A 25,840-nucleotide genomic window follows, 5' to 3' on the forward strand; every position below is an offset into this window, starting at 1 on the left:
TTTCCTGGAAACCATGGAAAGCCGCCCAGGCCTGTGAGTGGCCAGCAGGGAGATGTACGCTAAATGCCTGAAGAGCGACCTGGTGGAGCTGTACAGGCAGAGGGGGCTGCGCATTGGGAGGTCCACCAAGGAACAGCTGATTGCCCAGTTGGAGGAGAAGGATGACCCAATCCCTGTCCCTGAGGGAAGCCGCCCGGTGGACGCAGCGTGGGCCCTGGGGCCTGACCGGGCTGGGAGGGGTCAGACTGCTGCCGAGGACATCCCGAGACCCTTCCTACCTGGGCCTGGGGAAAGGGTTGGGGGAAGCCCGGCGAATACCGAGGGCACCCTGACCCCGGCAGCCAGCAGGGGATCCTCCCGACGGAGCTCCCCATCCCTGGAGCGGATGCAGCTGGAATGGGAGAGGCAGATGAAAATGAGGGAGCTGGAGGATCATGAAAAGTAACGTCAACATGAGGAGAAACAACGTCAACATGAGCAGGAGGAGAAGGAGAGGGAACTTTAGGAGAAGGAGAGGGAACGTCAGGAGAAGGAGAGGCAACGTAGGCATGAGCAGGAGGAGAAGGAGAAACAAAGTGCATAGACAATCCAGGAAGTTTTTGGAAAGCGTAGGGGACAATTTCCTGGCGCAAGTGCTAGAGGAGCCAACTAGGGGGGGCGTTTTTCTTGACCTGCTGCTCACAAACCGGGTAGAATTAGTGGGGGAAGCAAAAGTGGATGGGAATCTGGGAGGCAGTGACCATGAGTTGGTTGAGTTCAGGATCCTGACGGAGGGAAGAAAGGTAAGCAGCAGGATACGGACCCTGGACTTCAGGAAAGCAGACTTCGACTCCCTCAGGGAACGGATGGCCAGGATCCCCTGGGGGACTAACTTGAAGGGGAAAGGAGTCCAGGAGAGCTGGCTGTATTTCAAGGAATCCCTGTTGAGGTTACAGGGACAAACCATCCCGATGAGTCGAAAGAATAGTAAATATGGCAGGCGACCAGCTTGGCTTAATGGTGAAATCCTAGCGGATCTTAAACATAAAAAAGAAGCTTACAAGAAGTGTAAGGTTGGACATATGACCAGGGAAGAGTATAAAAATATTGCTCGGGCATGTAGGAATGATATCAGGAGGGCCAGATCGCACCTGGAGCTGCAGCTAGCAAGAGATGTCAAGAGTAACAAGAAGGGTTTCTTCAGGTATGTTGGCAACAAGAAGAAAGCCAAGGAAAGTGTGGGCCCCTTAATGAATGAGGGAGGCAACCTAGTGACAGAGGATGTGGAAAAAGCTAATGTACTCAATGCTTTTTTTGCCTCTGTCTTCATTAACAAGGTCAGCTCCCAGACTGCTGCGCTGGGCATCACAAAATGGGGAAGAGATATCCAGCCCTCTGTGGAGATAGAGGTGGTTAGGGACTATTTAGAAAAGCTGGACGTGCACAAGTCCATGGGGCCGGACGAGTTGCATCCGAGAGTGCTGAAGGAATTGGCGGCTGTGATTGCAGAGCCATTGGCCATTATCTTTGAAAACTCGTGGCGAACGGGGGAAGTCCCGGATGACTGGAAAAAGGCTAATGTAGTGCCAATCTTTAAAAAAGGGAAGAAGGAGGATCCTGGGAACTACAGGCCAGTCAGCCTCACCTCAGTCCCTGGAAAAATCATGGAGCAGGTCCTCAAAGAATCAATCCTGATGCACTTGCATGAGAGGAAAGTGATCAGGAACAGCCAGCATGGATTCACCAAGGGAAGGTCATGCCTGACTAATCTAATCGCCTTTTATGATGAGATTACTGGTTCTGTGGATGAAGGGAAAGCAGTGGATGTATTGTTTCTTGACTTTAGCAAAGCTTTTGACACGGTCTCCCACAGTATTCTTGTCAGCAAGTTAAGGAAGTATGGGCTGGATGAATGCACTATAAGGTGGGTAGAAAGCTGGCTAGATTGTCGGGCTCAACGGGTAGTGATCAATGGCTCCATGTCTAGTTGGCAGCCGGTATCAAGTGGAGTACCCCAAGGGTCGGTCCTGGGGCCGGTTTTGTTCAATATCTTCATAAATGATCTGGAGGATGGTGTGGATTGCACTCTCAGCAAATTTGCGGATGATACTAAACTGGGAGGAGTGGTAGATACGCTGGAGGGGAGGGATAGGATACAGAAGGACCTAGACAAATTGGAGGATTGGGCCAAAAGAAATCTGATGAGGTTCAATAAGGATAAGTGCAGGGTCCTGCACTTAGGACGGAAGAACCCAATGCACAGCTACAGACTAGGGACCGAATGGCTAGGCAGCAGTTCTGCGGAAAAGGACCTAGGGGTGACAGTGGACGAGAAGCTGGATAGGAGTCAGCAGTGTGCCCTTGTTGCCAAGAAGGCCAATGGCATTTTGGGATGTATAAGTAGGGGCATAGTGAGCAGATCGAGGGACGTGATCGTTCCCCTCTATTCGACATTGGTGAGGCCTCATCTGGAGTACTGTGTCCAGTTTTGGGCCCCACACTACAAGAAGGATGTGGATAAATTGGAGAGAGTCCAGCGAAGGGCAACAAAAATGATTAGGGGTCTGGAACACATGAGTTATGAGGAGAGGCTGAGGGAGCTGGGATTGTTTAGCCTGCAGAAGAGAAGAATGAGGGGGGATTTGATAGCTGCTTTCAACTACCTGAAAGGGGGTTCCAAAGAGGATGGCTCTAGACTGTTCTCAATGGTAGCAGATGACAGAACAAGGAGTAATGGTCTCAAGTTGCAGTGGGGGAGGTTTAGATTGGATATTAGGAAAAACTTTTTCACTAAGAGGGTGGTGAAACACTGGAATGCGTTCCCTAGGGAGGTGGTAGAATCTCCTTCCTTAGAGGTTTTTAAGGTCAGGCTTGACAAAGCCCTGGCTGGGATGATTTAACTGGGAATTGGTCCTGCTTCGAGCAGGGGGTTGGACTAGATGACCTTCTGGGGTCCCTTCCAACCCTGATATTCTATGGTTCTATGATTCAAAGACAGCATGAACTGGAGCTGGCCAGGCTAAGGAGCAGTGGGGTGGGTGAGTGCTGTGAGTGTGGGGGGACCCAAGACTGCAAGGAGCTTTGATAAGTGCTTCCTGGCCCAGCGGAAGGAGGGGGAGGACACAGATAGCTTCTTGACGGCCTTTGAGAATGCCTGCGAGATGCACAGGGTTGACCCTGCAGACAGGCTCCAGTTTCTCACCCCCTTACTGGACCCCAAAGCCATGGAGGTGTACAGCCAAATGACAGGGGCGGAGGCAGGGGACTACGAACTGTTCAAACAGGCCCTGCTCCCTGAGTTTGGGCTGACCCCCGAGATGTACCGGAGAAGGTTCCGGAGTCAGCGTAAAACGCCTGAGGTCACCTACCTACAACTGGTCAACCGAATGCAGGGGTATGCCCGCAAGTGGACAGCTGGGGCCCAAGCTAAAGAGGACCTGCTTGACCTAATCATACTGGAGCAACTGTATGATCAGTGCCCTTCCGACCTGAGGCTGTGGTTGGTGGACAAAAAGCTACAGAACCTGCAGCATGCAGGGCAGCTGACCAACGAGTTTGTGAACAGTTGGTCAGGGGGTAGCAGGGAGGAATCCCAAAAGAACAGGCCCCCCTGATGCAGAGAGAGAGTCACCCTGTGAACTCCCAGCGGGGAAATGTGGAGAACCCCCTCCCAAGGGGAACGCCTGGTGTCGGGACCCTCCGACCCACTCGAGGGGACCAACGTGACCTGAGCTGCTATCACTGTGGCCAGAGAGGCCACGTACGGACCCAGTGCCCCAGGCTCAGGGACAGACTGAACAGACGCAACCTACCCAGGGTTAACTGGGTAGGGACCCAGCTGGATGAGGGGCAGACCGCCCAGGCAAGGGGGGCTGCCAGCTTACCACCTGCTCCGGGGGGGAAGAGTACCCCAGGCCAGCTCCACCAGAGGGCTGGACTCAGGGTGCTCGGTTTACAGGGTGGGCGCGGGGCTGTCCCTCTGGAGCGAGTGCCTTGTTCCCCAGGAGGTGGATGGGAGGAAGGTCAATGGATACTGGGATACGGGCGCGGAGGTGACACTGGCCCGGCCCGAGGTGGTGGCCCCAGATCGGGTGGTGCCCAACACCTACCTGACCCTGATGGGGGTGGGCGGGACCCCATTCAAGGTGCCCATGGCAAGGGTACCCCTGAAATGGGGGGGCCAAGGAGGGCCCCAAGGATGTGGGGGTGCACCACCACTTGCCCACTGAGGTTTTGATGGGGGGAGACCTAGAGGACTGGCCAACAAGCCCCAGACCGCCCTGGTTGTGACCCGTAGCCAGAGCCGGCGAGGGGCACTGCGCCCTGATCTTGGGGAGGGTACCATACCGGAGGTGCAGGACCCTACCCTGGTTGGGAGGGAGTGCCGAGGGGCACGGCTCAGAGAGGCTGTGGCCTCAGACCCAGCCAGTGAGAGGGAACCGGGCCCCATCCCTTCCCCAGCTGCTGAGTTCCAGGCCAAGTTGAGGAAAGATCCCTCCTTGCGGAAGCTCAGGGACCTGGCCGACCTCAGTGTGGTCTGGACCATGAGGAGAGGCTGCCAGGAGAGGTTCCTGTGGGAGAAGGGGTTCTAGCAAACCCAGACTTTGACAAGCCCTTTATGGTGTTCACTGATGCCTCAGACACGGGACTAGGGGCAGTGTTAATGCAGGAGGATGGAAAGGGGGAGAGACACCCCATCGTGTACCTGAGCAAGAAGTTTCTACCCCGGGAGCCACACTACGCGGCCATCGAGAAGGAGTGCCTGGCCATGGTGTGGGCCCTCAAGAAACTAGAGCCCTATCTCTTCGGGCGACACTTCACCGTGTACACCGACCACTCTCCCCTGACCTGGCTGCACCAGATGAAAGGAGCCAATGTCAAGCTCCGGAGATGGAGCCTACTCCTGCAGGATTATGACATGGACGTAGTCCACGTGAAGGGACGTGCCAACATGATAGCGGATGCGCTGTCCCGGAGAGGGGGCCCTGAACTTCCCCAGGTCACTGGTCAGAGTGACCCCGCTCAGTTCAGTCTCAAGGGGGGAGAGATGTGACGCAGCAGGGAGGGGGGAGTGTTGACCTGGGAATGTGGCAGGGGAGTTTCAATGGGAGACCTGAGAGCCTGTCACCTGAGCCAGGAGGGGGAGGGGGAGGTAACACCTCTGCCCGGGAATGTGAACAGAGGCTGCAGAAGGGAGCCTGCTGGGGGGGGTTAGTTTCAGTTTGGGGCTAGGTGGTGGAACGCAGGGAACCCCAGGGCTGGGGTCTAAGCTCCCCGCTCCCCCAGAAGGACTTGACTGAGGGGTCCTGGGTGTACCCACAAGCTCTGTTTGAGACTGTGTTCCTGTTGTCCGATAAACCTTCCATTTTACTGGCTGGCTGAGAGTCTCAGTGAAGTCCAGGAAGAGGGGTGCAGGGCCTGGACTCCCCCACACTCCGTGACAAAAGTCTTCTAAAATGTCCTTTGGGTATTGTCAATGTGCCCATTTCTTATTGGCACAGCAGGTGCCTTCCAGGGCCTGGTGCCCCTTGTTGTCCTGCTTGCCTTGTGCCTGCTCTCCAGAACTGTCCGTGACAGCCCAACAGGCAGGCCCGGAGTCCTTCCCCCTCTGAGCTCAGCCGTGTTGTGATCCCAGGTGCCTTTTGGAAGGAGATGCAAATCTGCCTGATTCTTTCAGAGCTCAGCTAAGATTTTCTGCTACTGTATATTCCCTTTCCCTGAGTCCCATAGGAGATCCTGCTCCGGAGCAATGGCGAGTCCCTTCTGTTGCTCTTAGAAGGAGATGGGAATCTGTACTTCAAGCCTACCTGTGTGGGAACCTCAACCACACGCACTTACACCATAAAGAACTGCACAAGGTTGCCAATGCACTTCAAGTGGAAGATCCAGGAGTCTGACAGCAAGGTCCTGTCCGTCAAGCCCGCCACAGGGGTCATCCAGCCCAGCGAAGCCTTGGTGAGTTCTGCTGAAGTCATTTTCTTTCGCCACCCACCATACAGCTGTAGAGAGCTGAGAGCAAAAACACATGGCAGTAGTTCACAGCCCCATAGGCCAAGGGCGGAGGGTGCCAGTACGGGTTTTGGGTAGAGGACCTAGCCAGCTTCCTCCAGCTTGATCTTGAAGTAGATTTGGTTCACCACATGCTTGTTTCCTTCCAGACACTAGGAGCAAATATATTGTGGAGGGCAGCGAGAACTGGAGCCTCTGAGAAGGCCTGGCTGTGAATGTCTGGGCGTGTGTTCCCAGTAAGAACCCCCAAAACAGGGGTCAGGTAATGGGCAGAGACACAATCAGGATCAGGCCAAAGCTGAATGGAAGCTGGCAGGTGGTAAGCTGGAGTGTGACCAAGACAGCAGTGAGGGAGGAAGGTGCTGTCTGTCTTATACACTCAGGATTGTCAGCTGCTCCATAATGTGTTTGGAATTGACTCCTTGGCCCGGGCAGCAGAGAGGCTGGGTACACCAGTGAATGCCCTCTCCCTCCTGTGATTCTAGGCTCAGGCATGGACCTTTACTCCTGGCAAGGAGACCAAGTATCTCCTGCGAAGCTGGGTGTCAGTGTGGAGACCCCAAGGGAGTTCAGCCCCTGAGTCTCCTGAGAGCACCCGCTACACCCTGCGGGTTATTGGCGAGGGGGCACTGGGCACCATTGGGGTAAGTACCAGCATGTGGGAGAGGGGGAAGAGAAGGAGTATCTCCCCGGGGGATTAATTGGCTAAGCAGAATCTCCAGCCTCCTAGTAATGTACTAGAGGAGGGTACTTGGAGCCCAGTGGCGGCTTCTTTCCAGAGAGAGGGAGGTGGTGGTAGAGGAAAGAATGTTACTCCCGCTCTGCTGTGCTTCTGGGTTGGCCTTGCATTCAGCAGGAATCCATCACCCATCCTTCCTTTTGTTATCAGGTGCCTATGCAGCTCCCCTGCTCTATGTGTTGGGCAAAGGTCCATATTAAGACTACAAGTCCCAGCAGGCAATGCTTTATAATCTCCTTGGTACATATTGGGTCCTGGAGTCAAACTTTGCACATCGCTGCGTTACACTGTGTATATTGGCCTAGCCAAATAGCAGCCTTGTCCTGCCCCCTGAGCAGTCGGCAGTGATGTAACAATACCACCCTGATTCTTGTGTGCCGCCTTTGGGCTCTAGGCTCAAGAGGAGCAGCTGGACCTAGGGAACATTCTGGTTGGCGGCCTGCAGTCCTGTGACCTTGTATTGTTGAATAATGGGACCTGTTCTCTGAACTACATCCTCCACGTGGAGCAGATGATCACAGGACCGTGTGACCCTGAGGAAGTTCTCAGCGATCCGCTAGGTATTGAAAGAATGTTTGGGGAGGTAGAGTGGGGGGCATTGGGCCTCATTTTTATTGCAGACAAAGGCATTCTAAAATGGATGAATTGCTCTTGCCAGCTCGAGAAACACCTATTCTTTCTGTGACAGCTGGTCTGTTTGAGAAGGTGCAGGTGTGTCTGTCTGTCTGTCTCTCATTCTATACTGGGTACCTTGTACAAACCTCTGCCACTATTGTTAAAGGTGTAACAAATGTCTACTAAAACAAAAGCTTCCTGTTCTCATCATTCACCAGTTCCACCAGTATTGCTCACTTCAGCTGAAAATTTCCATGCTGGGGTCCTGCTCAAAGTTTCAGCTCAAAGGGTAAAATTTTGAGCAAAATCAATTCAGAAGTTTTTGGATTTGGGGAGAAAAACCTTTCTTTTAAAAATAATATCAGTGCACACCTTTTTAAACAGGGCTAGAAGCAAAACAATCTCCAGATTGACACTTGGAGCTTGTCCTGGACAGTCCTCCATGAGGACTCGTGTGTGTCCGTGTTTGGTCTGGACTGAAAATGGCACACTAGGTGTGTGCAGAACAAATATGTACATTCTGAACACGGTATATACAGATATAGTGTGATATATACATAGAGAGAGAATTATACTGAGACCAAGAGGTCAGTGCCCTCCCGGTACTGACTCCCTTTCCTTTCTCATGTAGCTTTAGAGCTGGATCATTACAAGGGAATGATTCCTGCAAGGTCAAAGGCCATTGTTCAAGTAACCGTCAGCCCAGCCCGTCAACTGCATTACACCTGGTCAATCAGTTACACCATTTCCATGCCTAAAGGTGAGAGCCCTGGCTTGCCGGGAAGAACCAAAAGGGCCATTCCATCCCATCCAGCCAGGGGGCCCTTTCTACGCCAGACATAAACTGTGTCTGAATCTGTGAAGATGTCAGCTCCCAGCTGCGTCCCTCCCTCCATTCCCAGTGGATTACTCCTGCCGGCGGGAGTCTCTGTGCTGAACAGCTTGGCTGGACTCACAGGGGATGTTTTGCTTTCTCCCTTGCCCCTATGCTGTCTGCAGAGATGGTGTTTGACACAGCTGAGCCCTGGGGTGCTGAGGTAGAGATGGTTCCCAGTCCACCCAGGCCCCACATTGTCCCCTCTCCTCCACATGCCGATGTCCCACCCAGGCAGCTTCCCTTTATATGTCTTATAACAGACATGGTCATGTGTTGGTTGCTTCTGAAACTTGTGCCCGGGCATGCCAGGCAGGGGTCTGGCTCTCTGTTGGGGATCCAGACCCTACTTCTAGCCCAGCCTGGGCAGCTTCCCTCAACATTGCACTGACTAGTTCTTGTCTCTCCTCCCACAAGCTCTGGATCCTGCAAACACGGTAGGGGAGCAGCAGGCCCTCTGCTGTGTAGTAGCGACGGGCGTCTACCCCTCTGTCTGCGTCACGGATGTGTGTGCAGCAGGAAGTGCCCGCGGCATCAGCAAGCTGCACCTCTGGAGGCTCTTTGCACTGGAAACTCTGAACCAGTACTTGGAGCGAGACCCCACCTCCGCAGAGCTCACCTACAGGGTTCCCACAAGGCACAGGTGACTTGAGACCTGGCCCAGAGGAGTCTGTAACCTGCAGTACAATCCAGGCAGGGAAAGCATGGCCAGAGGGTTTGATTTGCAGCTCGGTGTTACCTAGAAATCTTTGCTGACTCCTTCTCAGCCCCAAAGCAGGCAGCTCCTCACCTCTCCCTGGCCCGCTGCCTGTGTGCCCTGTCTTGTCCTTTCCCCTCTGCGGGGAGGCTGTAAACCTTGGAATTTCACCTCGCCTTTCTCCCTCTCTTCTTGGGCCCATCTCCATGGACTCAGCATTGCCCTGCTGGATAGTAGCAGGGCATGGAGAATGGGAATGAGTCCCACCCCGCTCCCCTGCGTGCAGCCATCCAGAGGTGATGCAGTGAGCCTGGGTGGGCACTGCTCTCCCTCAGGCCCCCATCTCCTCTCCAGGGCCCAGCGTCTGGCTGAGCTGCCATTCTGGCTGTGCTGTGTGGAGTCATCTCTCTTTTCAGGAGGGCAGTAGCGCTCCTGGGTCAGCCAGGGGGGTTCCTTGCTGTGACCTGTGTTGTGCCCGCTCTAGGCACTAAGTGTGCTGTGCCTACCCAGCGCGCTCAGCCCCCTCTGGGTGTTGAGATTCCCCATGTGGCAGTTTATGGGTGTGAAGGGAAGAGCCACCTTAGACAGAGGCAGCTCTCAGGAGGAGGGGAAAGTGTTTAAGCATCTGGGTGCCTCCTCTGGGCAGCTGATGTTCCTGGAGTGTGGAGCCCTCGAGAGGAGTGAAGGTCACGAGCTTCTGCTGTTACCCAAGGGAGGAGCCTCCCAGCAGTTGTGTTATGTCCAGCTCCAGCAGCACCTCCAGGGAGCTTTCCTTCCTCTTGGCTTGATTTCATCTCCTCTTTCTCTGCCCTGCACAGCATCTGCCCAGTCCCTCCCGTGCACACTCCCGTCCTGCTGGATTTCAACTTTGGGGCTGCTCCAATCGAAGCCGAGCCGTCTGTGGTGATCCTCATGCTGGAGAACAATGGGGTGGTGCCGGTGGAATGGTACGTAGCTCTCGTTAAACCCAGTGCCTTCCTCTGGAATCAGAGCTGCTGCCCCAGGACACGGAGCTGCTCCCAGGGCACTGAGTGCACTTGGCATCTAAGGGGCTCTGTGTTCTGAGGGGGTGAGCTGGAGGAGATTTGACAGGGGACTTCAGCGGGAGGGTTCTGAATACCCGGCTGGGCTGAACTCCGTCCCATCACCCACCTGGGGCCCTTCTACAGAGGAAAAGCAAGGGTCGCTGCCCATCACAAACTGTGCGGGACTGTCCCAGTTTTCATGGCTCCATCTTGTGTCCTGCAGGTCAGGCCTGAGACTCATGGCTCTATCTGTGTGGGGAACCCAGGATTGGGTTCCAGAGGGTTCTGCAGACCAAGCCTGGGGGGGACTGGCAGGATGGCAGTGGTGAGGAGTTTCCAGCACTTCCATGCCTTGTGCTAAAGCTGATATCTTCATGATCCCAGACCTTGGCATATTTACCATCAGAACAAGGGGAATGATGCCCATTCTCATTCCTGCTCTGGCTGACTGGCTTTGCTGAGTCCATAGGGCCTTTCTGTTCCCGTCTGACCAGAAGATTGATGTGGAGCACTGGGCAGAAAACACAGAATTCAACCCCAGTGAGCTGCACCAGATGAGAGTTCAGGACAACCAGCTCTTCAGTGTTTCCCCAAAGTCAGGAAGACTCTTCCCAGGACAGGAGCAAACAGTGCAGCTCTCTCACAGGTGACAGTTCATGCCCCCCTCTCCTGGGCCTTCCCTTCCACAGGAGTCAGTGCGTACCTGCCAGGATCCTCCTGTACCTCAATGCTGGAAACATTCCCATCACACGGTGCGTCCCCAGCAGGCCCCCAGAGAAGTCCCTCTGACTTTGTCCCCTTTTTTCTGACCCCAGTGTGGTCTTTACAGCAATCACGTTAATATCTTTTAAAACTGTGCTAGCTGGACAGAGTGGGGACTGGAAAGGTGGCTGGGGAGCTGCTTCCCAGAGCCGGTTTGTGTGGTTTTATCGATTAGTAGTTTTTCAAAAAATCAGGGTGGCCCAGGGACTGGCTGAGTCAGTGACAGCGGCGCTGTATAGAAAAATGAACCAGCTTTGCATTCCCTTGGGGTCTAACCCTGATTGCCCCTAACTCTTCTGGACTCCAGGAGCTCCAGGGCTCGGCCTGTACATTGGTGCGTGTCTATATCAAATACAGTTGTGCCCCTCCCTGCGTCAATGGCCCTTATTCTACGGTGACTCTCTTTAGCAGGGAGATGAATTGTCTCGCATTCACTGTGTGACCCTCGATTCTGTCACTCCAGGCACAGGGTTAGATTTTTAATGTTTTCCTCTCTCTCTCTCTCTCGCTGACCCTGGTGGTTTTTCTTGCCCTGCTAGACATGATTTCGTCGGCACTGATCGGCTCCCGGTCCTGCTGAAGGTCTCCCATGGCCGAGAGATTCTGGTAAGATAGCAGGCGTTGCTTGTCGCGCAGCTAGCAGGCCAGTGAGTTCCAGGAGCTGAATTCACACGGAGGCACTTTACACAGGAGCTGCGAAGCATTCACTAAATGGTGGCCTTCCCGTGGGGTCAGTACCGAACCAGTACCTTAGCCTGGGGCTAGGGGGCGTTGTGATGGAGGTGCCTTCTTGCAGATGAGGCATGAAACCCAGATTCAATCAGTTTGTAGTCCCATGGCACCTTTCATAGATTAGGGAACACTAAATCGTCTAGTCTGTCCACCTGCATGGCACAGGCCATTGACATTCGCCCAGTTACACCAGGATTGAGCCCAAGAACTCATTTGATTAGAACAGCTTCCAGAAAGGCTCCAGTCTAGAGCTGATGACATCAAGAGAAGGAGAATCCAGCCCTTCCCGTGGGAGTTGGTTCCACTGGTTAATCACCTTCTGTTAAAAAATTGTGCTTTATTGGAATTGGACTTTGTCTGGCTTCAGCTTCCAGCCCTTGGCTCTTATTCTGCCTTTCCCTGACTACTGAGATTACATGCCTTCTACTACCTAGCGTTTTCTCCCCTCGGCCTTCCTTTTGAGAAACGAGACAGACTGAGCTCTTTGGCAGGTGCCAGTGTGGCGGTGGCCCTGTCAGTCTGTATCCACAAAAAGAACAGGAGGACTTGGGGCACCTCAGAGACTCACACATTTATCTGAGCATATAAGTAGCTCACGAACGCTTATGCTCAAATAAATTTGTTAGTCTCTAAGGTGCCACAAATACTCCTGTTCTTTTTGAGCTCTTTGAGTCTCACTCTAGGGTGTTCTTCCAGCCCTTGAATAATTTTTGTGGCTCTTTTCTGCACCATCTCCAGTTTTTCAACGTCCTCTTTAAAATATGGACCCTCTTTGCCATGTCATTGCACTGGGAGCTCACGTTCAGCTGCTTACCCACTCTGACCCCTAAACCCTTTTCAGCGTCCCTGCTTTCCAGTCCCCCATTCTGTAGGTGTGGCCTGAAGTCCTTGTTCCTGGATGTGTGACCTTGCAGTTGGCTGTAATGAAATGCAGTTTGTTTGAATGAGCTCAGCTCATCAAGTGATCCAGCTCGCTCTGTAGGACAGCCCTCCCTCATTACTACCATTCCGCCAACATTTGTGTCATCTGCAAATTTTATCAGCAGCAATTTTATATTTACATCCCGATCGTGGATGAAAATGTTGAATAGCATCAAGCCTAGAACTGCTCCCTGTTGGACCCCATAGAAATGCCCTATTCGACAAGGGTTCCCCCCGATGGCTATTTTTGGAGATCTGTGAGTTAGTCAGTTCTCAATACATTTAAAATGTGCTTTGTTGAACAAGACCAATTTTCCATAAGCCACGTTGACTGGCATTAATTAAGTTCCTATCCTTTATCAGTTGAACCCTGTAGAGTGGGCTACAAATGTCAGCTCCATGGCAAAATTCCTGCATGGGTGCCAGCGTCCTGCCACCTGAACCCCACTGGCGTTCTCCTTGGAGGGGGTCTGGGATTCTGCCCTGAGGATTGTTACATGGTACAGCCGGTGCAGAGGAGCCCCATCCTTCCACGGCTCCACTGGCTCCACACTCATTTCAGGAGCCAGCTCAGAACAGCCTTCCTGGTTTTTCAATCTTCCACACACTTGCCCACCCTGCAGTATCTCATGGACCTTGCTTCTCTACTTGCTTCCAGACTCCCTTTCCTAGTCTCACACTGGCTGGTTCTCTGCCGCTCCACACAATTGGTGCAAGAGTCTTCACCTCTGCAGTTCATGCCCTCTCTCTGGTATATTTACCCTCCCTTCATCACTCCTCCTCATCAACACCGTCTCACTTCAAATCCCTCTGAGCTCCAGCGTGTGATCGTCAGGATCTCCCACAGCTTCTGAGGTGTGAAGGCAGCTATTCCTTCAGTGCCGGCAGGTGGTGCATTTTGTCCTGCCTGTACAAAGGTGGGGACAGCAGCCCACGTGCCTTCATCTGTCAGTTCTTTTCTCCGCAACCGTGAGTGAGGAGCTGCCACTTGTTCTCCCTGCCTTGCAGATCACTAAAACAGCTAAGAGCTGCTCCTGTTTTGCCTTTTTCCCTGAGGGTTTCCTTGGGATTGGAACTAATTTCTCTTTCTCAGTTAGAGCCAAAGTCACCTTGTGCTCTTCTGGGCACGGCTCAGACCTCCGTGAGCCTTCCTGTCTGTCTCTGAAGTTTCCTCGGAGAGCTTTGTGTTCACATTGTGTTTTATTTTCCGTTCCTTTCTTTCAGGGCTGTCGTCAGCTGGAAATCCAGCCCGTTGAACAAGTTGTTCAAACAGTGGCTTAACTGTACCTGCCCCTGAAGCCCTTGGATGGGCTCCCTGTGTGATGCCGGCTTGGCACACTCCAGAGAGGGGCCGACAGCTTTCTGCCAGCCAGCCAGGAAGGGATTAGGCCTAGAGCTCCAGAGGACAGTGGGGCACATGGCCCTGACTTGCCCGGTAGAGACTCTAGTGGCTTAAGACCAGTGGCCACCACCCTGCCCCAGACCGAGGTGCAGAGGAGAGTGAGAATGGAACGATGCTGAAGGAGTCTTGGAGAGAGCTCAGTGCTGTAGGAGCGGCCGCAGCCACTACACAGAGAGCTGCTCTGGCCCCCGTGCTCAGGGAGTCCTGGACCAGTGGAGGGGCAGATGCAGCATCTGTGCACTGAAGGGAACACCACCCTCCCGTGCACTCACAGGCTACGGTGCACCCGTGTGTCAAGGGTGCTGATATGCTGCATCAGAAAGGAGCTGCCCGTCCCCCACACTTTCCCTCTCCTGCACTGATATATTGTGGGGAGAGAGAGAAGGGAAGAGAGAGAAAAGGGAGAGGTATTGAGGAAACCCTTCTGCATGCCCCCCCCCCCCGCCCATGGCACATGGAGGATGCTAGACAGGAGCTGAAGCATGATATAGAACCATAGAATCGTAGGACTGGAAGGGACCTTGAGAGGTCATCTAGTCCAGTCCCCTGCACTCATGGCAGGACTAAGTATTATCTCTAGACCGTCCCTGACAGGGGTGTGTCTAACCTGCTCTTAACAATCTCCAGTGATGGAGATTCCACATCCTCCCTGGGCAATTTATTCCCGTGCTTCACCACCCTGACAGGATGTTTTTCCTAATGTCCGACCTAAACCTCCCTTGCTGCAATTGAAGCCCATTGCTGCTTGTCCTATGCACCACCATGTTGCGCAATGGACACTTGACAAATTACCGTATTTAGTGACAGACACTGTGGGGGGGTTATGTCAATCAGTCATTCAACGTTTCTTTCAAAATTACCACAGACCTCAAAATTTTTACCATGGACACGTTGCTGACCCCTGTTCAGAGGTTAAGGAGAACAATTTTTGACCCTGCTCCTTGTAATAGCCTGTTATGTACTTGAAACTGTTCTCACGTCCCCTCTCAGTCTTCTCCAGACTAAACAAACCCAATTTTTTCAATCTTCCCTCATAGGTCATGTTTTTTAGACCGTTAATCATTTTTGTTGCTCTTCTCTGGACTTTCTCCAATTTTTCCCATCTATCCTGAATGTGGCACCCAGAACTGAACACAATACTCCAGCTGAGGCCTAATCAGCATGGAGTAGAGCGGAACAATTACTTCTTGTGTATTGCTTACCACACTCCTGCTAATATGGCTCCTTCCCCTCAAGAGGAGCAGGAATGGTGCAGAAGATTGCTCCTTGCCTGCACTCATAGGAAAGAAGGGGAACAGAGACATGCCTGGGAATTCATTGAGGCTTGGAGCCATTTGGAGAATCCATCGTAGCCTCAAGGGAAACAGCTGCTTTAGTGTTTGTCCCAAGAACTGGACCCGGGATATCTCAGATGGCATCAGTAAGCAGCTCTGGGGTGAGGGTCGTTGCCGTCTGTGTGCTTCCAGACTGGAGAGCAGACTGCCTGCAGGCCGGGGTCTGTATGATGATGTTGGGGATTGGTCCTGCTTTTGAGCAGGGGGTTGGACTAGATGACCTCCTGAGGTCCCTTCCAACCCTGTTATTCTATGATTCTATGTTAGGGGCATGTGGGCCAACCCAAGGCATGGATTTTCTTTGTCCATCTTTGAGCCCTAAGCACAGCTTGGTGCTGATCATTAGCAAGCCAGCCCAGAAAGGATCAAGATGATGGATCTGTTCCCACCTCTCTCTCCCTCCCCTGGCACTGCCTTTCTTCATAAGTGACCTTTTCCATCTGGAGCCTGGTCTCTTATGGGGCCTTCACTCCCTCCCCTCCCACTGGGGTGCAGGCTAATGGTCGAAAGTGACTTGTTCTGGCTTTGAGGTGACTCTAGGTTTGTGGGGGTGTTGAAGGAAACCACATTGATTTCCTGCAGGAAACTTTTTGCAGGAGCAAATTCCCAGCTCTGGGAACCTTCATGCCCCACTCTTCCAGAGAGGTGGTAGCTTTTGGCATGGGAAACCCTTTGCTTGGCCAGTCTCCATTATCCAAGGCACTGCAGCTCTGACTTCACTGTCAGAGCACAGCGGTGGAGTAGGAAAGTGGGCTGGACAGAATTTGCTGCCATCAGCGGCTTTGAAAGGAAGCCGACTGCAGGCTGTAGATGCTGAGAGAGTCTGAGCCATAGAGCCTGGTTCCCAGAGCGCAGATTAGAGCAGGGGCTTGATCACTTCCACTGAAGGGCAAGATCTTTGGGGGATCCCCACTGGCATGTGGAATCCACGGGATGGACCCCTAAATGCTTCAAGCTTTCAAAAGCTTATTAACTGGTCATTGCATATAGTTACCTGGAGCTGGCATTCTCTGAGCAACCCTGCTCCCTGCGTGGGTGTCCGTCTCTGGGCTCTGCATGCTTAGACAGACAGTGATCATCACGGGCAGACTTCCAGTGCTAACAGAGTCCATCAGTATTGGTCTCAGCCAGGATTGAAAGTATTGATCTCAGCAAGCCTGAGCCTTTTGATCTCTTTCTCTAAGTTCCATCCTGCTACTTTGATTGTCAGTTGTATGGAGACAACCGCCTGTAGGTAACATCCCCTGTGTCCAGGGGAACAGGTGTTTCACCTTGGGGATCAGAGTCCTGTGAAAGCAGGGCCCGCTGGATAAAGCCAGCAGGCCTGGCTCCCTGAGTCAAACTCAGGAAATGGAATCTTCCACTCTCATCGGAGTGCCGGGTTTGGGGACTATCGCATGCCCAGGCACTCTTGCTTGTCTGTCTCGATTGTGAATTGTCTGGAGCAGGAACTGTCTTCCCTTGTATTTGTGCAGAGCCTGGCACAATGGAGCCCTGATCCTTGGGGCGCTAAGTATTTGTACGGTGCTCTGAGATGATAAATACTGATATCGTGCCTTGGGAATCCGTTAGTGCCTATTCTCTTCTTGTGTCAGGCTCAACTTCCTGATCAGGGTGAGGAGGTACTTTAGAGGCACCACCAGCCTCTTGTCTACTCGGCTCTTGTTTAACTACAGAACTACATCAGCATCTCCCGTGGGTTTCTGAGAACCCAGGAATTCTGTGGGTCATCGCAGCTCCTGTCTCCCCCTTGCTTTAGTAGCTCTCCCACCTGGGCTCTTAAAAAAGTTTCACAAAAAAATTGGGTAGAAACTCATAAATGTTCCTGTCCACGGAAATCTTTAGTAAAAGGCGAAAGATTTATACGATTGGAAGAGAAACCGGCTCCACCATTTCGCTGTGGAGTTTTGAGGCCTCCAAGCTTCTTGTGAACCCTGCCTACTCCCTGTCCAACAGCTGTATCTGGGGCTTCCTCGGCAGTCTCCACCTCAACGCTGCAGTCACGCTCTAGATCAAACAGCTCTGGGTTTCTCCGATGCACTCCAACGGGAAATTATAGCCTGCAGTTCCCTGCCCCGTGTGGCTCGAGGTCTGCCTTCTCAGGGGCTTCATAGAGTTGGTGAGGGGAGGACATCCAGCCTCTGAGGTTCCTTTCTGCTGCATTGCAGAGGGGACACTGTTGATAACTCCACTGGTTTGCCACTTCACATTTATGCTTGTTAGTTCCTGTGGCAGCTTCTAGGCTCCCCCGCGTTAGAGAGCTCCCTGGAATGGGTCACTGTCCAAGCGTGAGGGCCTGTGACTGAGAATTGGAGGAAGGGAATCACTTACAGCTCTTCCCTGATAAGGCTGGTACCATCTCCTGGTATAGGGGATAAAGCGCCAAAGCTCTGTCTCACAGCTGTCGGGCTGGGAGTGTGCACCTATGGGGCGGGGGTGGGGATTGGTGCAATTCAAACCTTCCGAGAGGAAGACTGTACAGGTCAGTAATATTTACCTTCCTTGCTTATGCCTCTTAGCTCCTATCTGCCTCTCCTGTTATTACTGATTTAGTTCTGTAACTGTGATAGCATGATGCTTTCTTCCTGGAGAGAATTACTGGTTCTTTTCCCTGGCCTGCACTGTAGTTGAATTTCATTGGCGTGACGGTGGAACGGGAGCAGCGGTACGTTCATTTTACCTCCACTAAGCATCTGTTCACCCCCATCGCCATCGGCAGCTCCAGCCCGCCCAAACAGGTGAGCGGCCATGACTCTTAGCTACCAGCAGGCAGAGCAAAATAGCTAGAATGCCGGCCTGTGCTGGGGAGGGAAGGAAGCAACGGCACTTGTTAGGCTGTGGAATAGCCTCTCAAGGGAAGTAAAAAGAAAAGGAGGACTTGTGGCACCTTAGAGACTAACCAATTTATTAGAGCATAAGCTTTCGTGAGCTACAGCTCACTTCCTCAGATGCATATCGTGGAAACTGCAGCAGGCTTGCAGTTTCCACGATATGCATCTGAGGAAGTGAGCTGTAGCTCACGAAAGCTTATGCTCTAATAAATTGGTTAGTCTCTAAGGTGCCACAAGTCCTCCTTTTCTTTTTGCGAATACAGACTAACACGGCTGTTACTCTGAAACCTGTCAAGGGAAGTAGTGAGGCCCCATCACATGGTGGTTTGAGACTGGAACTAGCCCAAGCCCTGGAGATGGGCGGTAGGGCCTGTTCTGCACTGGGGAGGCGGGCGGGAGGTCACCATCTCTGAACTCTGGTTCCCATCTCCAAAGATCTGACTGGACTGATTGTCCCATAAGATGCTAGCATATATTGTTGATTCCTGCAGCCTGCTGCCACTGGACCTGAGTAAAACTGCGTTCGGTGGGCAGTGTGTGGGAGGAGCTGTAGCAGAAAGAGTGTATGTAGATGTGGTGATAGATGTTGGCTTTGTATGGTCACCTACCAGACCCTTTGTTATAAATTCTGGCGTTATGGGGTCTCCTCCGTCTGAACCTCTGTTCTATTAAATGCCCTGACTTATGAACTTCATTAATCCTCATCTCAGGCCTGAGGGCTGTTGCTAACTAGTTTAACTGCAGCGTGGTACAGTGAACTTCTGTTACCTGCAGATCTATGAGCTGTACAACGGGGGCTCCATGGCTGTGGCTTATGAGGTTCAGCTGGACTCTGTGATGAAAATCCAGGAGGAGAATTTCCAGCACCCCGTGTTTGTCTGTTTGAATCCCAGGGGGGAGATCCCTCCCGGCATGACAAGCCACATTGAGTGGGTCTTCTCACCACTGGAAGCCAGAACATACTCGGTAAGATGCTCCTCAGTATAAACGAGTGATTGTGTAAAGTGCTTTCCCTGGGGCGGCTGAAGAGGCCAAGATCCTGCAGCCCTCTCTGTTCACATCAGAAATTGGCTTGGTAGGATTTAAATCATTTGTCCTCGCGAAACATTGATTTCACCTGGCACGCTGACACTGTCAAAAAAAAGTCTGTTGGTTACAGTGGGCAAGCACAGCCCCTGCTGGACTTAGCGCCTGCAGGGGCCCGGTGTCACTCCTGGGTCTGATACTCCTCAGCTGCCCTCTGCAGCCCTGTTGCCATGACCCTGCTCACGCACTCGCTGCTGGGAGTGCGGGGCCATCCCCTGGCAGGAGCCATTCAACAATGGGTGGTGTGCCCCACAGCTGGGGTCTTGTCCTCCTCCTTGTGCCCCTGGCCAGGGGTCTCTGCTCTACCTCGCCAGAATCTTAGCTTTCTCTGCACCTTGTGCTTGCAGGGATCTAGTATCACTGGCCCCCTGTAATGCCACCATGAAACTGGGGGGCGAGGAATCAGGATGAGAACAGAGAGAGCCTAAATACTAGAGACTTTGGGTCTGCGTGGTTTAAAGGGGCCTTGGTGCAAAGGAGAATCAGGCTCTTGAAGTTGCAACACATCCAAAACTGGCTATAGGATCAGACTGGGAAGTCTTTCAAAGGTAGTTACTCCAAAGAGGTGTCTGTTGTACAGTGCTGTTACGTAACCCACATACCCAGCAGGCAGCTAGTGTCCCTGCACTTAGTGGGTCTCGGGGGGACTTGGCTAGTCAGTGTCTCTAAGAATCCCACTGCACAGGTCACTTATTCCAAACGAGGAGGCTGTAGTCCAGCTTCATTAGCATAGACATTGCTTTGTAAGGGGGTCCCTCAAAATGCAGCCCTGAATTTATCCCGGTTGCCCTTTCTGTGGCAGGTGGATGTTCCCATCCACATCTTGGAGGGAGATTCGGCTCTGATCACCTTCCAGGGAATAGGCTACGATCCAAATATTATGGGACAGACTGCCCAGTTCGACCAAGTCTTGTCTCCTTCAGTGACTCCAGGTTCTTCAAAACTAACAGTGCCCGGGCAGGTAAGCACCAGGTGTGATGTTACCATAGCCACAGCATGGCAAGGGCAGTCATTCCAGAAGTGCATGAAAAGGTCTGAAATTGGTGGGTGGCCTCTTTTCTAGAGGCTCTGATTGCATGGGGAGCGCCTTGGCCTGATATTGGAAAAGCCAGATTCCTGCCCATGGTAGCTGTTGTCCCGAAAGACGATTTACTCGCAATTCCATCTCCACTGGAACCAGAATCAAGATGGTTGTTGGGGTGTTGTCATGTGACCATCGCATTATTAAAGATTAAAGCTAGCTAACGGTAACCTTTAGTGAGTACGGCAGCTTTTCCGTGGTCATTTATTCATTAAAAGAAAGCTATGCTCCTTTCGTTCCTGGGCCAGGCTCGCACATCCATGTGCTAACAGCAGTACACTAGGCATCACTTGATCCAGACACAGACAGCAGGGTTGCTAATTAAACAGGCAACTAACAACTTGTTCACAGTGAAAAGTGTCGTGAGACTTGGTTGCGGGCTGCCTGGCCCAGCTGAGAGCTGGCCTGCCAGAGCCCGGATCCAGTGGTGTAACACAAGTTCAGAGGATTCAATGTGATCACTTACGGTGGAGATGCTCTAAGCTGGCGGGAGAGAGCTCTCCGGTTGGCTTATTAATGCTGCTTCGGCAAGAGGCAACAGCTCTGTCAGCAGGAGAAGCTCTTTTGCTGAGAGAGCTCTGTCTACACTGGCATTTAGGTCACATTGCTCAGGGGGTGGATTATTTACATCACACAGGGGTGTGAAAGTTAGACTGATATAACCTGTAATGTAGACAAGGTCTTAGTAAGAGCTGAGCAGACTTCCTGTAAGGAAGATGACAGGTTTCAGAGTAGCCGCCGTGTTAGTCTGTATCCGTAAAAAGAAAAGGAGGACTTGTGGCACCTTAGAGACTAGCAGATTTATTTGAGCATAAGCTTTCGTGAGCTACAGCTAACTTCATCGGATGCATACAGTGGAAAATATAGTGGGGAGATTTTATAGACACAGAGAACATGAAACAATGGGTGTTACCATACAGACTGTAACAAGACTGACCAAGAAAGGTGAGATATTACTAGCAGGAGAGTGGGGGGCGGGGGAGGAACCTTTTGTAGTGATAATCAAGATGGAAAGGAATGCATCCGATGAAGTGAGCTGTAGCTCATGAAAGCTTATGCTCAAATAAATTGGTTAGTCTCTAAGGTGCCACAAGTCCTCCTTTTCTTTTTGCGAATACAGACTAACACGGCTGCTACTCTGAAACCAATCAAGATGGGCCATTTCCAGCACTTTACAAGAACAGTAAGAGGGGAAATAAACAAGGGGCAATAGTTTTACTTTGTGTAATGACACATCCGCTCACAGTCTCTATTCAAGCCTACGTTAATTGTATCCAGTTTGCAAATTAATTCCAATTCAGCAGTCTCTCATTGGAGTCTGTTTTTGAAGTTTTTTTGTTGAAGAATTGCCACTTTTAGGTCTGTAATCGAGTGACCAAAGAGATTGAAGTGTTCTCCGACTGGTTTTTGAATATTATAATTCTTGACATCTGATCTGTGTCCATTTATTCTTTTACGTAGAGACTGTTTGGTTTGGCCAGTGTACATGGCAGAGGGGCATTGCTGGCACATGATGGCATATATCACATTGGTGGATGTGCAGGTGAACGAGCCTCTGATAGTGTGGCTGATGTGATTAGGCCCTGGGATGGTGTCCCCTGAATAGATATGTGGACACAGTTGTCAACGGGCTTTGTTGCAAGGATAGGTTCCTGGGTTAGTGGTTCTGTTGTGTGGTGTGTGGTTGCTGGAAGTATTTGCTTCAGGTTGGGGGGCTGTCTGTAAGCAAAGACTGGCCTGTCTCCCAAGATCTCTGAGAGTGATGGGTCGTCCTTCAGGATAGGTTGTAGATCCTTGATGATGCACTGGAGAGATTTTAGTTGGGGGCTGAAGGTGACGGCTAGTGGCATTCTGTTATTTTCTTTGTTGGGCCTGTCCTATCGTAGGTAACTTCTGGGTACTCTTCTGGCTCTGTCAGTCTATTTCTTCACTTCCGCAGGTGGGTATTGTACTTGTAAGAATGCTTGATAGAGATCTTCAACAAAAAAACTTCAAAAACAGACTCCAACGAGAGACTGCTGAATTGGAATTAATTTGCAAACTGGATACAATTAACTTAGGCTTGAATAGAGACTGGGAGTGGATGTGTCATTACACAAAGTAAAACTATTGCCCCTTGTTTATTTCCCCTCCTACTGTTCTTGTAAAGTGCTGGAAATGGCCCACCTTGATTATCACTACAAAAGGTTCCATCCCCCCGCACTTCCGCTGGTAATAGCTCACCTTTCCTGATCACTCTCGTTACAGTGTGTGTGGTAACACCCATTGTTTCATGTTCTCTGTGTATATAAAATCTCCCCACTGTATTTTCCACTGAATGCATCCGATGAAGTGAGCTGTAGCTCATGAAAGCTTATGCTCTAATAAAGTTGTTAGTCTCTAAGGTGCCACAAGTACTCCTTTTTTTTTTTTTTTTTTTTTGTAAGGAAGATCGCACTCTTGTGGAAAGCCAACAGGACAATTTACAACGTGCTCTAGAATGCCATGCATATCAGTGTCCCTAGGGGGTTCTGAAATTTGTAATCCGAAGCTTGTTAAACTTCTCTAACTCTTCAGTGTAATTAATTAGTGTTTGCAGCACCTTGCACCAGGCTGAGTTATGGAGTACTTACCTGGAACTCGCAGTCCGGTCAGTGGGGATTTTGTCCAAGTCAGGACCCCAGGGTTTGCCCGCTATTACTGAGTGGGGGGTCTTCAGAACTTGCCAAAAGAGCAGCTGCTCTGATTGGAGACTCTGGCTTAGCTGCAGCTCTTGTGCTCCAGGGATGTCTCTTGCCTAACCCAGCTGCAGCATGACATCCTCCATGTCGTTACACTGCACGGCCTGGAACCTCCTGCTGCTGGAAAGGGTTGCCACCTTGCCGAAAAGAGACAGCTTTTGTAACCTGGGCAGGGCAGTGCCCCGGTTTGTGAACCCCACCTTGGAGGACAGGAATGGCCCTAGAACCAGGCAGTAATTGTCTTGTTGGAACAGTATGTCCAGCATTATATAAATGACTAGTGTATCTGGTGCTAGCCAAACGTGACCCATCGATTGCTGGACATCAGACAGATACAGGGTAGAGCTGTGCTCATCTCTCTGGAACGTGCACCCATCTTCTCTGGCTGAAGTTCCTGCCTGGTTTCTCTTTTCCAGACAGCCTTCTTATCCCAGCACAGGATTTGCCTTGGAAACATCCCAGTCTACAGCAAGTCCAGCCGGCTCGTCTTTCTCAACAATGCCTCTGAGAGCGAGGCAGTCATCTTTGCCTGGCACGTCGGCACTTCTAGCGCCAGTGAGGTAAGTTCTGCTTTCAGCTCTGCCACGCTGGGCCGTGAAAGGGCCCTGCTCTCTGATTGCATCAGAACAAGGGGAGAGCGGGCAGTCTGATGGAGGTGGCATGTACATTAGCACATGGGGGAAGAAGGGTACTTAGAAACCTGAAGGAGCTGACTGGGGATTTGGGCAAAGCAGCAGAGCTCAGAGGAAGACAGGGAATGGGAGGTCTGGAGACTGGACTTGAGTGGATTCTAGCTGCGCAGAATCAGCAGTAGTGCATCACGCCTCCTGTTCGGCAGCCTGGGTCCCCATAACCCTTCCACACCAGTGAAACCTGTGGTAGCTCCGGGATCCCTCCCAGGTCTAGTGATTTCATGTGGAGGGCAGCCTGGGAGAATTCCCGAGGCCTGTGTTACCCAGCCAGTGAGGAGAGACATACCGGACAGAGGTCACTGTAATGAGTCCACACTGTGTCTTAGACACTACAGATCGTACCAGAGATGGGGGTCGTGCAGCCCGGGGACGGAACCCACTGCATCATCACGCTGCAAACATCTGGGAACCCATGCTTCTACAACGCGGATCTGGTGTGTGAGGTGAGACGTGGGGGTACCTGCCTCTTTCATCGGCTCAGTGATGCTGTCATGTCTCCCTCTAGGGCTGCCCCCAGCAACTAACAGCCTACTGCTGACAACAGAGTTCTTCTTTAGCTCATGGGCTGGAGGCATTTGGGGTTCGATCCCCACTCGTGATGGAGGTGTGGCTGTGGCTCGTCACACTAAGGTTAACTGTGAGAAATGCTTGTGTAATGAGTAATGTACTGAGCTGGGGCAGTCACTGAATTGGGGCGCTTGCTTCTTGTACTGCTAGGAGCAGAATGTGTGACACACCCATGCTGCTAATACTCTCTTGAGTTCTCTTGATATGAGATCGGTCAACCTCTCTGCAGGACTCAGGGCATATCCTCCAAGGTCCTGGAAGGCACGGCAAGGGAAAAGGACCGCGGGTTTGAATGCTGGTTCGCATGACTATTGACGATCATGTATTATGAGCCAGAGAGCATGAATCATACACTGTCCATGGCCTTATGCTGTTGCAGGAAGAATGTGGCATGGGCAGCTCTCTACGCCTTCCTGCTGGCCTTGTTCCTTCTAATCTCGGGATAGTTTCCTAGGTTGTCATGCAACAGCCACTGGCTAAGTACGAGAAGGTGCTCCAGGAATGGGAGGCTGAGAAGGAACGGCAAACTGTGGAATTCACCATCACCGAGCAGGACCTGGGGGCCGAGAGCAATCTAAAGCAGCATGCCAGAGTAAGGAACAGTTCCTGGGAATTCTCAGCGCCCCAAGGGCACAAGATGCTTCTTTGTGTGTAATTTGTTTTTCCAGCTTCTCAGCTGCAGAGGAGCATCTGGGTTTCAGTGAGGAGCCTTCTCTAAAAATAAACCCCTCTGGGCCGATGACAGGCAAGGGGGTCATGTGACTTTCCCAAGCTTCCTGTGGTCAGTTGCTCCATGGCTACTAAAACCCAAGATGATCTTGGCTCCTTGTCTTTTGTTTTACCCACAAGAATACCTCAGTCCCTTCCGCTGTATGTGTAACACTTGAGAAGGGCTGGCATGTGTGGTAGCTTTGTAAGGAAATCAAAATGATCCTCATCCAGCAAACTCTGAATTTACTAAAGATCATCTGACATTTGGAAGGGAATATCTGATCAGAGCCTGGTGAAGAGCAGAACTGGAGGCTCTGGAAACTGACTAACTGGGAAGTGAGATTGCTCTGTTGCGGTTGGGAGTGGGTAAAACAGAACCTGGTTCTCATTTCCTTTCCTCTGTTTAGAGCTCATCAGACTCCTCTGCAGAAGAAAAACTCACTAAGTCGCCCGCTGTGACCAGACAGTGCAAGGTAAGATGGCTCCATCCCCGGAAGTAGACCGAGCCCAGCAGTGAGATCCTGGGGAATGTGGGGCAAGGAGGCTGGCTTGACAGGGTGCACAGAGCCAGTAAAACGCTTGCTTGAAAGGCTAGACTGCCACGCTGGGAGGAGATGTTCGTACATAGAAGAATTAGGCTGTTTGGCTGTGACTGTTGGCTGCTAGCTTTACAGAAGAGGTGGGTTAAATTAGAAGCAAACATACATTGATGGCTGGAGATAAGATGCTGCGGAGTGAAAGTTTTGGTACTGTGGACAGAGGGTTCTGCCTGTCATGCGGTTCATCGGCAGTGTCTTGGGGTGGCTCTGTGGGGGGCTGTACTAAAGGGCTGTGAGATGAAGGGTGTGACCTTAGAGAGGGTCTCAGGACCCAGGGAGTTCCAAGAGCAGGGACTGTAGGACAGACTGAGACTGAAGATGGCTCTGTGCATCTAGCATGGTGAGTCTCTCGACCTGCCAGAGCCAGCCTGGGGAGTTTCCTGGGCTGAGGGTGGGGCTGGGGAGCTGGGGGCATTCACCATACATCAGACTGGAATGGAAGGGCGGTTGGCTGGGGAAGGGAG

The 25,840-nt window shown here is 51.9% G+C and overlaps 1 protein-coding gene and 1 non-coding gene across 8 annotated transcripts in view; one reads left to right on the plus strand and one right to left on the minus strand.

Annotated features, from left to right (window-relative positions):
- CFAP65 (cilia and flagella associated protein 65) overlaps nt 1–25,840 on the plus strand; it is a 52,137-nt gene that overhangs the window by 18,800 nt on the left and 7,497 nt on the right. For 5 of the 7 annotated variants that reach the window (XM_073304873.2, XM_073304875.2, XM_073304876.2 and 2 more), the window contains 15 exons: nt 5,710–5,934; nt 6,474–6,632; nt 7,122–7,287; nt 7,974–8,102; nt 8,634–8,859; nt 9,732–9,860; nt 10,408–10,584; nt 11,240–11,306; nt 17,717–17,827; nt 18,695–18,886; nt 19,809–19,967; nt 23,224–23,367; nt 23,826–23,942; nt 24,521–24,658; nt 25,185–25,250. In XM_073304873.2, the coding sequence (XP_073160974.2) occupies nt 5,710–5,934; nt 6,474–6,632; nt 7,122–7,287; nt 7,974–8,102; nt 8,634–8,859; nt 9,732–9,860; nt 10,408–10,584; nt 11,240–11,306; nt 17,717–17,827; nt 18,695–18,886; nt 19,809–19,967; nt 23,224–23,367; nt 23,826–23,942; nt 24,521–24,658; nt 25,185–25,250 (2,205 nt within the window). Of the gene's footprint in view, nt 1–5,709; nt 5,935–6,473; nt 6,633–7,121; nt 7,288–7,973; nt 8,103–8,633; nt 8,860–9,731; nt 9,861–10,407; nt 10,585–11,239; nt 11,307–17,716; nt 17,828–18,694; nt 18,887–19,808; nt 19,968–23,223; nt 23,368–23,825; nt 23,943–24,512; nt 24,659–25,184; nt 25,251–25,840 lie in introns of those variants that run through there. The other 2 variants (XM_073304879.2, XM_073304874.2) reach the window with 2 other exon arrangements.
- Nucleotides 16,863–16,978, minus strand: LOC140896004 (U5 spliceosomal RNA). Its single transcript, XR_012154418.1, has one exon. It is a non-coding gene; the product is annotated as a U5 spliceosomal RNA (small nuclear RNA).

Source organism: Lepidochelys kempii, chromosome 11 (assembly GCF_965140285.1).
Source record: "Lepidochelys kempii isolate rLepKem1 chromosome 11, rLepKem1.hap1, whole genome shotgun sequence".
Classification (NCBI taxonomy): Eukaryota; Metazoa; Chordata; order Testudines; family Cheloniidae; genus Lepidochelys; species Lepidochelys kempii.